At 48.6% G+C, this 12,935-nt stretch overlaps 1 protein-coding gene across 1 annotated transcript in view; it reads left to right on the top strand.

The window, feature by feature from the left end:
* The window catches only part of LOC110520821 (uncharacterized), a 37,910-nt gene extending 27,818 nt beyond the window's left edge, over positions 1-10,092 (top strand). Inside the window, exons 7-10 of the mRNA XM_090224304.1 lie at positions 3,290-3,436; positions 3,779-4,019; positions 4,271-4,435; positions 5,103-10,092. Of these exons, the coding sequence (XP_090080430.1) occupies positions 3,290-3,436; positions 3,779-4,019; positions 4,271-4,435; positions 5,103-8,371 (3,822 nt within the window). The 3' untranslated portion in view covers positions 8,372-10,092. The remainder of the gene's footprint in view (positions 1-3,289; positions 3,437-3,778; positions 4,020-4,270; positions 4,436-5,102) is intronic.
* The last annotated feature ends 2,843 nt before the right edge of the window (positions 10,093-12,935 follow it).

Raw genomic sequence — 12,935 nt, 5'->3', positions numbered from 1 at the left:
TTGAACCCTGTGGCACCCCCATAGAGACTGCCAGAGGACCGGACAGCATGCCCTCCGATTTGACACACTGAACTCTGTCTGCAAAGTAATTGGTGAACCAGGCAAGGCAGTCATCCGAAAAACCGAGGCTACTGAGTCTGCCGATAAGAATATGGTGATTGACAGAGTCGAAAGCCTTGGCAAGGTCGATGAAGACGGCTGCACAGTACTGTCTTTTATCGATGGCGGTTATGATATCGTTTAGTACCTTGAGTGTGGCTGAGGTGCACCCTTGACCGGCTCGGAAACCAGATTGCACAGCGGAGAAGGTACAGTGGGATTCGAGATGGTCAGTGACCTGTTTGTTGACTTGGCTTTCGAAGACCTTAGATAGGCAGGGCAGGATGGATATAGGTCTGTAACAGTTTGGGTCCAGGGTGTCTCCCCCTTTGAAGAGGGGGATGACTGCGGCAGCTTTCCAATCCTTGGGGATCTCAGACGATATGAAAGAGAGGTTGAACAGGCTGGTAATAGGGGTTGCGACAATGGTGGCGGATAGTTTCAGAAATAGAGGGTCCAGATTGTCAAGCCCAGCTGATTTGTACGGGTCCAGGTTTTGCAGCTCTTTCAGAACATCTGCTATCTGGATTTGGGTAAAGGAGAACCTGGAGAGGCTTGGGCGAGGAGCAGCGGGGGGGGCGGGGCTGTTGGCCGAGGTTGAAGTAGCCAGGCGGAAGGCATGGCCAGCCGTTGAGAAATGCTTATTGAAGATTTCGATAATCATGGATTTATCGGTGGTGACCGTGTTACCTAGCCTCAGTGCAGTGGGCAGCTGGGAGGAGGTGCTCTTGTTCTCCATGGACTTCACAGTGTCCCAGAACTTTTTGGAGTTGGAGCTACAGGATGCAAACTTCTGCCTGAAGAAGCTGGCCTTAGCTTTCCTGACTGACTGCGTGTATTGGTTCCGGACTTCCCTGAACAGTTGCATATCACGATGCTATTGCAGTCCGCCACAGGATGTTTTTGTGCTGGTCGAGGGCAGTCAGGTCTGGGGTGAACCAAGGGCTGTATCTGTTCTTAGTTCTGCATTTTTTGAACGGAGCATGCTTATCTAAAATGGTGAAGAAGTTACTTTTAAAGAATGACCAGGCATCCTCAACTGACGGGATGAGGTCAATGTCCTTCCAGGATACCCGGGCCAGGTCGATTAGAAAGGCCTGCTCACAGAAGTGTTTTAGGGAGCGTTTGACAGTGATGAGGGGTGGTCGTTTGACTGCGGCTCCGTAGCGGATACAGGCAATGAGGCAGTGATCGCTGAGATCCTGGTTGAAGACAGCGGAGGTGTATTTGGAGGGCCAGTTGGTCAGGATGACGTCCATGAGGGTGCCCTTGTTTACAGAGTTAGGGTTGTACCTGGTGGGTTCCTTGATGATTTGTGTGAGATTGAGGGCATCTAGCTTAGATTGTAGGACTGCCGGGGTGTTAAGCATATCCCAGTTTAGGTCACCTAACAGAACAAACTCTGAAGCTAGATGGGGGGCGATCAATTCACAAATGGTGTCCAGGGCACAGATGGGAGCTGAGGGAGGTCGGTAGCAGGCGGCAACAGTGAGAGACTTATTTCTGGAGAGAGTAATTTTCAAGATTAGTAGTTCGAACTGTTTGGGTATGGACCTGGAAAGTATGACATTACTTTGCAGGCTATCTCTGCAGTAGACTGCAACTCCTCCCCCTTTGGCAGTTCTATCTTGACGGAAGATGTTATAGTTGGGTATGGAAATCTCTGAATTTTTGGTGGCCTTCCTGAGCCAGGATTCAGACACAGCAAGGACATCAGGGTTAGCAGAGTGTGCTAGAGCAGTGAGTAAAACAAACTTAGGGAGGAGGCTTCTGATGTTGACATGCATGAAACCAAGGCTTTTTCGATCACAGAAGTCAACAAATGAGGGTGCCTGGGGACATGCAGGGCCTGGGTTTACCTCCACATCACCCGCGGAACAGAGAAGGAGTAGTATGAGAGTGCGGCTAAAGGCTATCAAAACTGGTCGCCTAGAGCGTTGGGGACAGAGAATAAGAGGAGCAGGTTTCTGGGCATGGTAGAATATATTCAGGGCATAATGCGCAGACAGGGGTATGGTGGGGTGCGGGTACAGCGGAGGTAAGCCCAGGCACTGGGTGATGATGAGAGAGGTTGTATCTCTGGACATGCTGGTTGTAATGGGTGAGGTCACCGCATGTGTGGGAGGTGGGACAAAGGAGTTATCAGGGGTATGAAGAGTGGAGCTAGGGGCTCCATTGTGAACTAAAACAATGATAACTAACCTGAACAACAGTATACAAGGCATATTGACACTTGAGAGAGACATACAGCGAGGCATACAGTAATCACAGGTGTTGAGTTGGGAAAGCTAGCTAAAACAGTAGGTGAGACAACAGCTAATCAGCTAGCACAACAACAGCAGGTAAAATGGCGTTGACTAGGCAACGGGGCCAACAGATAAAACAAACTAGCAGAATGGAGTACCGTGATTAATGGACAGTCCAGCGTGCATCAGCTATGTAGCCAAGAGATCAGTGTCCAGGGGGCAGCGGTGGATGGGGCAGGGAAGCTGGACTGGCGAGTGTTATCCAGGTTAAAAAACTAACAATGACTAAATAGCTTGTAGCTAGTTAGCTGGTTAGCTTCTGGGGGTTCTTGAGTGTGTACTAAAATTAAAAATAATAGCGAGTATAGTGTGTATTATCGAGTATAGTATAGTGTGTATTATACTGTAGTAAAGCAGTATAGTGTGTATTATACTGTAGTAAAGCAGTATAGTGTGTATTATACTGTAATAAAGCAGTATAGTGTGTATTATACTGTAGTGAAGCAGTATAGTGTGTATTATACTGTAGTGAAGCAGTATAGTGTGTATTATACTGTAGTGAAGCAGCAGCAGTATAGTGTGTATTATACTGTAGTAAAGCAGTATAGTGTGTATTATACTGTAGTAAAGCAGTATAGTGTGTATTATACTGTAGTGAAGCAGTATAGTGTGTATTATACTGTAGTAAAGCAGTATAGTGTGTATTATACTGTAGTGAAGCAGTATAGTGTGTATTAGACTGTAGTAAAGCAGCAGCACCCATATATTGTGTGTATGTGTGCTTTTATTAACGCTGTATTAACAATGTATTAACATTGTATTAACGTTGTATTAACATTGTATTAACGTTGTATTGACTTTGTATTGACGTTGTATTGACGTTGTATTAACGTTGTATTAACGTTGTATCGTTGTATTTCCGTTGTATTGACGTTGTGTTCCAGTATAAGCAGGTGGAGCAGTACATGTCGTTCCATAAGCTCCCTGCAGATGTCCGTCAGAGGATTCATGAGTACTACGAGCATCGCTTCCAGGGCAAGATGTTTGACGAGGAGAACATACTGGGTGAACTCAGCGAACCACTAAAGGAGGTAACACACACGCACACACGAGGCACGCACACACACATGCACGAGCCATGGATACAGGCACACACGCGCACACACACACACGCGCGCACGAGGCACGCACACACACACACACACGAGCCATGGATGCAGGCACACGGGCAGGCACACACACTGTTACAAGTTACGAAAGCTAACTATAGTGTAACAAAAAAACACCTGCTCAAACCAGTTGATTCAAACTGCCTCAAACACATTTTACATGAAAGAAAATTCAAACGTACTGATACAATTCAGTTTTTGTGCATTCTAACTGACTTCCCAACTCCTCCCCCCTCCCTCCCCCTCTCTTTCCCCCCCTCTCAGGCGATAGTTAGCTTTAACTGCCGTAGCCTGGTGGCTCACATGCCGCTGTTTGCTAACGCGGACCCTAACTTTGTGACGGCAGTGCTGACCAAGCTTCGCTTCGAGGTGTTTCAGCCCAATGACTTCATCATCCGTGAGGGCACGGTGGGACGCAAGATGTACTTCATTCAACACGGACGAGTCGGCATACTCACCCGCGGAAACAAGGAGACCAAACTCAGTGACGGGTCCTACTTTGGGGGTGAGGAGAGGAGGGAGAAGGGGGAGGGATGGGTGAGGGTAAGGACAGTGTGAGGAAAAAGGGAAGTGGAAGGGGAAAGGTGTGGTTGTGTGTTAGATTAATCAGTTCTTCAATTTCACCATTTCTTCAACAAAATCTTATTTTTTCCAGTCTCTCACCCCTCTTCCCTTCTCCCTCTTTATCCACACCTGCACTTCCTCCTCTCTCTCTGTCCATCTCCCTCTCTCTCACTCACTCTCTCGCTCTCTCAGAGATCTGTCTGTTGACTCGGGGCCGGAGGACGGCGAGCGTCAGAGCAGATACATACTGTCGTCTCTACTCCCTCAGTGTGGACAGCTTCAACGAGGTCCTGGAGGAACACCCTATGATGAGGCGGGCCTTCGAGACGGTGGCCGTCGACCGGTTGGACCGCATCGGTACTAATCCTCTCCCAATTGGCTCAAGCACCTGCCAATCGGTCCATTACTTGCAATGACTTTCAGTTTTCAATTCAGTTTCATTTCTATAGCGCTTTGTGCAGAGACCTTGCCAGTGAATAGCATTTTTCAAATCAATTCAGATTTTATTTCTAAAGCGCTTTGTAAATGACCTTACAGTTGCAGAAGCCCTTCAAGGCAGGTTAAGGGAGAGAGAAACTATTTTCCCTTTTATACTTTAACTATTTGCACATAATATGACATTTGAAAAGGCCTTATTCTTTTGGAACTTTAGTGAGTGTAATGTTTACTGTAAATGTGTATTGTTTATTTCACTTTTGTTTATTATGTACTGTTATGTACTGTTTCCCATGCCAATAAAGCCCTTTGGAATTGAGAAACTGCTAGAAAAACGTGGAGAGCTGTTAGAACAGAGAGCTAGAGCAGATACCTGGTTCTGTTTGTGATCTTTAATCAGCCCCTCAGCCCTGTCAGCCTCGTTACAACTGTGTTGTTTGACCCTCACTTTAGTTTCTACCACTTTCTTCTTGCTCTTGTTTTCCTCCATTTGTGTCAGACAGGAACAGTATCCACCCCCTCCATCAGTTTGTTTCTGTTTTGATCCTTTCATTCTATTCTCTTCTCTCTTCTTTGTTCTCCTCTGCAGGTAGGAAGAACTCTATCCTGATGAGGAAGCCGTCCCAGGCGGGTTCCATGGCGGGGGGCAGCGGTTTGGGGCGTGGGGGTCGAGGAGGAGGGGGGGCAGGGCTAGGCATGGGGGGGCTGGGCTCCTGTGACAGCATGCTGGTTCAGCAGATCGTTAAACACGACAGCATGCCAGCCATGCAGGAGGCCATCGCTGCTGCCGCTGCAGGAAGGGGAGGGGCCACGGGAGGAAGTGGTACGGTCTCCCCTAGGCCCCACCCACTGATCTGGGCTCCACTGATCCACGCTCCGCTCCAGACGGCGGCCGCTACGACTAACGTGGCCATCGCCCTCATGCACCAGCAGCAGCAGCAACAGCAGCTTCAACATCAGCTACAGCAGCAACATGCGCTAGGAGGCGCTATATTCCTCCCCTCCATCTCTCCATCGTCCTCCGTCTCCTTCCCCCTCTCCCCCCCGCGGCCCCCTGTCCTGCAGCCCCTGCGCCCCTCTGTGAGTTCCCTCATTGGGATGATGGGGGTAGGAGGGATGGGGGGGCTGTCCCCTAGAGGGGGGTTTCCTGCCTTCCCCTCCCCCTCGCCCTTCCCCATGGCCCCCCCGGGAGGTGTGATATCACCCCCTGTTACTCAAACCCCACCCACACCGGCCTCCTCTGTCTCCACGTCGGTCCAATTAGGAAAGACCCTGCACTACAGTCTCCGCCTCCACCCGGAACACTCTTCAGTGATGGGTGGAACCCCAGGAATCCCCAAGGTAGGAGGGGCCACCACACCCCATCTGTTCTACCACGTGAATCCAACTGCAGCCACCAGTGTCATGTCAGACACTTGCAGTTCCATGGCTGGCCAGCATGGAGCCAAGGAGGCGCTATTGCGTCATGGAGGCAGCAGCAACCAGGGCCTGCCTGCACTTGGGAGGCTCACCCAGGAGGCCAGGCTCCTCTCTGCCTCGCAGCCCACCCTGCCTCATCGATCCTGGGCAAGCATGCAGCCTCACCCCCCTCTCCAGCGGAAGGCCTCTGGAGGTAACCTGCTGCCAGCCTCGTTCCTGGCTGGGACGCAGCTAGCCAGGGGTGGCAGTGTGGGGGTGTTGACTACTCCCCTACCAGTACAAGTCCCAGCACAACGGTTACAGATGCCCCCCTTCAATGCACAGATACAAGCACATAACCTGGGCTCTATACAGCCCCTCCCTGATCCTGCCTCTACACACTGCCCTGCACACACACACACAGCCACACACACACATCCTGTCGCTGTACCTGCATCCACACCCACATCAGCTTCTCCCCTGGCCTCCTACACTTCCTCCCCCAAACAAACCCCCCTCTCCTCTGCCACCCCCTCCCCTGCTCCAGCTCCTTTCTCCCTCATCCCAGCCCTGCCACTAACCCCTCGCCCCAAACTCACCCCTACACCCCCATCTCGCTCCTCCTCTCCTCCCCCCTGCTCCATCCCTCCCTCTGCCGGAACTACTCCACTCACCTCAACCCCTCGCCCCAAACTCACCCCTACACCCCCATCTCGCTCCTCCTCTCCTCCCCCCTGCTCCATCCCTCCCTCTGCCGTAACTACTCCACTCACCTCAACCCCTCGCCCCAAACCCACCCCTACACCCCCATCTCGCTCCTCCTCTCCTCCCCCCTGCTCCATCCCTCCCTCTGCCGTAACTACTCCACTCACCTCAACCCCTCGCCCCAAACTCACCCCTACACCCCCATCTCGCTCCTCCTCTCCTCCCCCCTGCTCCATCCCTCCCTCTGCCGGAACTACTCCACTCACCTCAACCCCTCGCCCCAAACCCACCCCTACACCCCCATCTCGCTCCTCCTCTCCTCCCCCCTGCTCCATCCCTCCCTCTGCCGGAACTACTCCACTCACCTCAACCCCTCGCCCCAAACCCACCTCTACACCCCCATCTCGCTCCTCCTCTCCTCCCCCCTGCTCCATCCCTCCCTCTGCCGGAACTACTCCACTCACCTCAACCCCTCGCCCAACCCCTCGCCCCATACCCACCCCTACACCCCCATCTCGCTCCTCCTCTCCTCCCCCCCGCTCCATCCCTCCCTCTGCCGGAACTACTCCACTCACCTCAACCCCTCGCCCCAAACCCACCCCTACACCCCCATCTCGCTCTTCTTCCCCCTCTCCCTCCTCCACTCCCCCTCCCTCCTCTGTCAGTGCCCCTCTCTCACTTGCACAAACCCATGGGCGCAAGTCCTCTCTCGCGTCCCCCTCTCCCCCCTCCTCTTCCCTACCTTCCTTTCCCACTCTTCTTCAGAGCCCCCTAATCAAGTCCTCCCCTACACCCCCCTCCCCTTACCCTCTATCTGGGCCCACCCCTACCCCCTCTAAAGCCTTTACCCCTATCCAGACTCGTACCCCTACCACTACCCTCTCTCAACCCTCCAATCGTCCCCAGCCTACCCCTATTTCTACTCCTGTTCACACTCAGAGCCAAACCCTAACTGCAACCCCTACCCCAGCCTCCACTCCCACCCCAGCCCCCACCCCAGCCTCCACTCCCACCCCAGCCCCCACCCCAGCCTCCACTCCCACCCCAGCCTCCACTCCCAACCCAGCCTCAACTCCCACCCCAGCCTCCACTCCCACCCTAGCTCCAACCTCAACCTTGATTCCCACCCCTTCTTCCAGTAAACCTCCCACTCCTATCTCTATTCCTTCACCTGCCCTTATGAAAAGCCTAACTCTAACCCCAACACCTACCAGTTCTAAAACTCAGGCCCCAACCTCAACTCCAACCCCCAAACCTCCCCCTACCCATACTGCCAAACATGCCCCTGTTCAAACCTCCACCCATACCCCAACACCCACATCTAAGCATTCTCTTACTCCTGTACCCATCGCCTCCGATGCTGCAATTCAAGCCCCAACAAAAGGCTCAGCCCACACCCCAAAACAGACCCCAGCAGCCCAACCCCTAGTCCAAACCCCTGCCCCAAAACCCACTTCTAAATGTTCTGTTACCCCCACAATCCCACCTGTACCTATCCATACCCCAAAACAATCCTCCACCCCCAAACCTGCATCAACCCATACCCCAAAACAGAGCCAACCTTTAGGTCCTGTCCCCACACCTACCTGTACCCCTTACACCAGTCATGCTCTTAAGCAGACCACAGCCTCCACTACCACCCTCCCACCCACTCAGTTGGTCCCAGGCCCTGCCACCTCCCTCTCTCAAACCTCTTGCCCCCCAGCCACCTCTTCCCCCTCCGCCTCTCCCAAGGGGGGCAAGAAGGACCCGTAGCTGCCTCAGACAGGGAAAGACTAATAGGGACTGAGAGAAAAACTGCCTGCCAACATGTGATGGTCCTGGAGGAAATTATCTGATTGGAGGATGGACTTTTTGGGCCAGATATACTGTGTAGGTTGTGTCACCAAACACCCCATGCTCCAATTAAAGTAGCACACTGTAGGGAATAGGGTACTGCAGATTTGGGTTCAACAAACTATCCTCCAAACAGTCCATGACTTGCGACTAGGTTTTAACAGTTGTTGCCAACATGGCATGCCAAAATTCTAGATTCAAACCGAGTTCGGCAGACTCTGTATATCTATGGCTCTGGTGACTAGGGCAGGCTAGAGTAGAATCACAGTTTATATTTGAAGTCCAAACATATAGATACATATCTGTGTTAGTGATTGTTGGAGCAAGCAAGAGAGATGAAGTGGAAGATAATGGCATCACACAGTGGGAGGGACGATACAGCTGTCAGAAAAGACGAGGACGATGATGACAAAGATAGCAATGGGGCTCGTTGCATCTTGCTGCTGATTGGAGGAGGGCTAGTTGGCCAATTCTAAAACGACCAATAAGATAGGCACTTCCTGATTTCCAGCTTCCCCTCCCTTTTGCCTCTCGCCCTTCACCAAAGTGTAATATTTTGTCATTATATGATTAATCATAGTATGAGATTACTAATCACTGTAAAGTTAATCATCATATTGATCAGTAACTATAGGAGCGATTGATCCACTTGTAGTTATGTTGTCCAAGTTGTGTGGTGTTTAGCTTCGGTCCAATATGTTCACACAACTTCTGTAACTGAATTGTGTGTTTTGGTGCAACACTTAATACTGCTCCCTCGTAAACTGTGGATGTGGGTTTATTTGTTCCGCCTAGCTTCCTGTAAATGCATGCCTCTCTCTCTATTCCCTCCTTTTCCCTCGTTCCTCACCTCCTCTGGCTCCTGTCTGCTTTCATTCTGTCTTTCATCTCTGTCTGTCTGATCCTCCTTTCATCTTTCACAGAGCTTTTGTAGTTAACTACTGTTCCAGGGACATTCACAGATGCTCTCTACCTCTCTCCATCTCTGACTTTTCCCTCTATCTACTGTATCTCTCTCTCTATCATTCCCTCCCTCCATCCATCCCTCCCTCCCCCTCCTTTCTTCCCTCCCTTGTCCTGGTGTCATGTCCAGTGCTGTTTGATGTTTTCTGTGAGTAGCAACAGAGCATTCCTCTTTTAACCCTTGATACCATGTTGCCTAGATTATATTTAAGGACCAAGTGTTTTATTTTTTACTTGTGATCACAGCTTTAGCTTTTGAGCAAAATCAATGAAATGATAGTTGTTGATGATGATGTTATTGATGATGATGTTATTGATGACCGTGATGATGTTATTGATGATGATGAGGATGACCATGATGATGTTATTGATGACCATGAGGATGACCATGATGATGTTATTGATGATGATGATGACCATGATGATGTTATTGATGATGATGAGGATGACCGTGATGATGCTATTGATGATGATGATGACCATGATAGTGTTATTGATGATGATGAGGATGACCATGAGGATGTAATTGATGATGATGAGGATGACCATGATGATGTTATTGATGATGAGGAGGATGACCATGATGATGTTATTGATGATGATCATGAGGATGACCATGATGATGGTGACAGTAAGAATGTTTTTGATGATAGCTAGAATAAAGCACATTTAGAAAGTCTGTTTGTCTTTGTGTTTGTGCTTATGCGTATGTGTGTCCTGCCCGGTAATCCTGAATACCTCCAGAGGTGAAGCAGACTCATATCCAAGGTGACGCTTGTGGATGGGAACGCTGGGATCACTGTTGCTCTCGACTCTTAACTAAATCAATATCCTCCTGCACAGGGAAGGATTATACCATGTCTAATACACAGCCTGACCCTCCTGACTATCTCTCTCCCTCACTCCATCTAATCTGTGTTCAAGGGGGTTCAAGAGTCTCATTTCCACACTATGTTGTGTTTGGCGGTGATTGATTTATTTTTCACCTTTGGAGGATTGTGAGGCATTAGAATGTTGGATTTACACTCAGAGTCATTTGCATTAAGGCCTGGAATTAAATATTGTACTGAAGGGAACAATCATGATCTTTGGAGGGATGCATGATTGTTAGAGGGATGTATAGGGACTTACTGTGTACATTCTACTCTATTCTAAAGGGACTCTGAGGCTATTCTCAGACATTTACTTAGCGGACAGCAAATACTATATACAGAATACAAAACAACTTTGTTCATACCTTTGGATTTAAATCTAGAGATTAAAGATCTATATACTTTAAACCTATAACAAGAGACTGTATAGCTACTCTTGTGAGATATGTAGGCCTACCCTTCAGACACATTAAGAAGTGAACGCTTGTAAGTACCAAGCTGTCATCTACACATTGACCACTAGATGGGGCTCAGCACCTAAACCAGACTCCTGTCTGCATTCCAGGAAAAGGTAGCAGCTTAGGATAGCCACATAGTTAATGTTACACCTTGTATTACCTTCACCATGGTGAGGTCTGACAGGCCATTAAATTGAGATGAGATAAGAGAGCTGTGGAGATATATGTGGAGAAATGTGGAGAGATGTGAAGAGATGTTGCATATTTGGAGAGATGTGGAGACATCTTGTATATTTGGAGAGATGTATACTTGGAGAGATGTGGAGACGTTGTATATGTGGAGAGATGTGAAGAGATGTTGTATATGTGGAGAGATGTTGTATATTTGGAGAGATGTGAGGGATGTTGTACATTTGGATAGATGTGAAGAGATGCATATTTGGAGAGATGTGAAGAGATGTATATGTGGAGAGATGTATATTTGGAGAGATGTGAAGAGATGTGGTATATGTGGAGAGATGTGAAGAGATGTTGTATATGTGGAGAGATGTTGTATATTTGGAGAGATGTTGTATATTTGGAGAGATGTGAAGAGATGTGGTATATGTGGAGAGATGTATATTTGGAGAGAGGTGGTATATGTGGAGAGATGTGAAGAGATGTGGTATATGTGGATAGATGTTGTATATGTGAAGAGATGTGGAGAGATGTGAAGAGATGTGGTATATGTGAAGAGATGTTGTATATGTGGAGAGATGTATATGTGGAGAGATGTTGTATACAGTGCCTTGCGAAAGTATTCGGCCCCCTTGAACTTTGCGACCTTTTGCCACATTTCAGGCTTCAAACATAAAGATATAAAACTATTTTTTTGTGAAGAATCAACAACAAGTGGGACACAATCATGAAGTGGAACGACATTTATTGGATATTTCTAACTTTTTTAACAAATCAAAAACTGAAAAATTGGGCGTGCAAAATTATTCAGCCCCTTTACTTTCAGTGCAGCAAACTCTCTCCAGAAGTTCAGTGAGGATCTCTGAATGATCCTATGTTGACCTAAATGACTAATGATGATAAATACAATCCACCTGTGTGTAATCAAGTCTCCATATAAATGCACCTGCACTGTGATAGTCTCAGAGGTCCGTTAAAAGCGCAGAGAGCATCATGAAGAACAAGGAACACACCAGGCAGGTCCGAGATACTGTTGTGAAGAAGTTTAAAGCCGGATTTGGATACAAAAAGATTTCCCAAGCTTTAAACATCCCAAGGAGCACTGTGCAAGCGATAATATTGAAATGGAAGGAGTATCAGACGACTGCAAATCTACCAAGACCTGGCCGTCCCTCTAAACTTTCAGCTCATACAAGGAGAAGACTGATCAGAGGTGCAGCCAAGAGGCCCATGATCACTCTGGATGAACTGCAGAGATCTACAGCTGAGGTGGGAGACTCTGTCCATAGGACAACAATCAGTCGTATATTGCACAAATCTGGCCTTTATGGAAGAGTGGCAAGAAGAAAGCCATTTCTTAAAGATATCCATAAAAAGTGTTGTTTAAAGTTTGCCACAAGCCACCTGGGAGACACACCAAACATGTGGAAGAAGGTGCTCTGGTCAGATGAAACCAAAATTGAACTTTTTGGCAACAATGCAAAACTTTATGTTTGGCGTAAAAGCAACACAGCTGAACACACCATCCCCACTGTCAAACATGGGGGTGGCAGCATCATGGTTTGGGCCTGCTTTTCTTCAGCAGGGACAGGGAATATGGTTAAAATTGATGGGAAGATGGATGGAGCCAAATACAGGACCATTCTGGAAGAAAACCTGATGGAGTCTGCAAAAGACCTGAGACTGGGACGGAGATTAGTCTTCCAACAAGACAATGATCCTAAACATAAAGCAAAATCTACAATGGAATGGTTCAAAAATAAACATATCCAGGTGTTAGAATGGCCAAGTCAAAGTCCAGACCTGAATCCAATCGAGAATCTGTGGAAAGAACTGAAAACTGCTGTTCACAAATGCTCTCCATCCAACCTCACTGAGCTCGAGCTGTTTTGCAAGCAGGAATGGGAAAAAATTTCAGTCTCTCGATGTGCAAAACTGATAGAGACATACCCCAAGCGACTTACAGCTGTAATCGCAGCAAAAGGTGGCGCTACAAAGTATTAACTTAATGGG

This window comes from Oncorhynchus mykiss, chromosome 3, assembly GCF_057628025.1.
Source record: "Oncorhynchus mykiss isolate SJ-2025 chromosome 3, ASM5762802v1, whole genome shotgun sequence".
NCBI classification, from domain to species: Eukaryota; Metazoa; Chordata; class Actinopteri; order Salmoniformes; family Salmonidae; genus Oncorhynchus; species Oncorhynchus mykiss.
The sequence above is the reverse complement of the archived record's forward strand: the minus strand, read 5'-3'. Positions and strand labels throughout refer to the sequence as shown.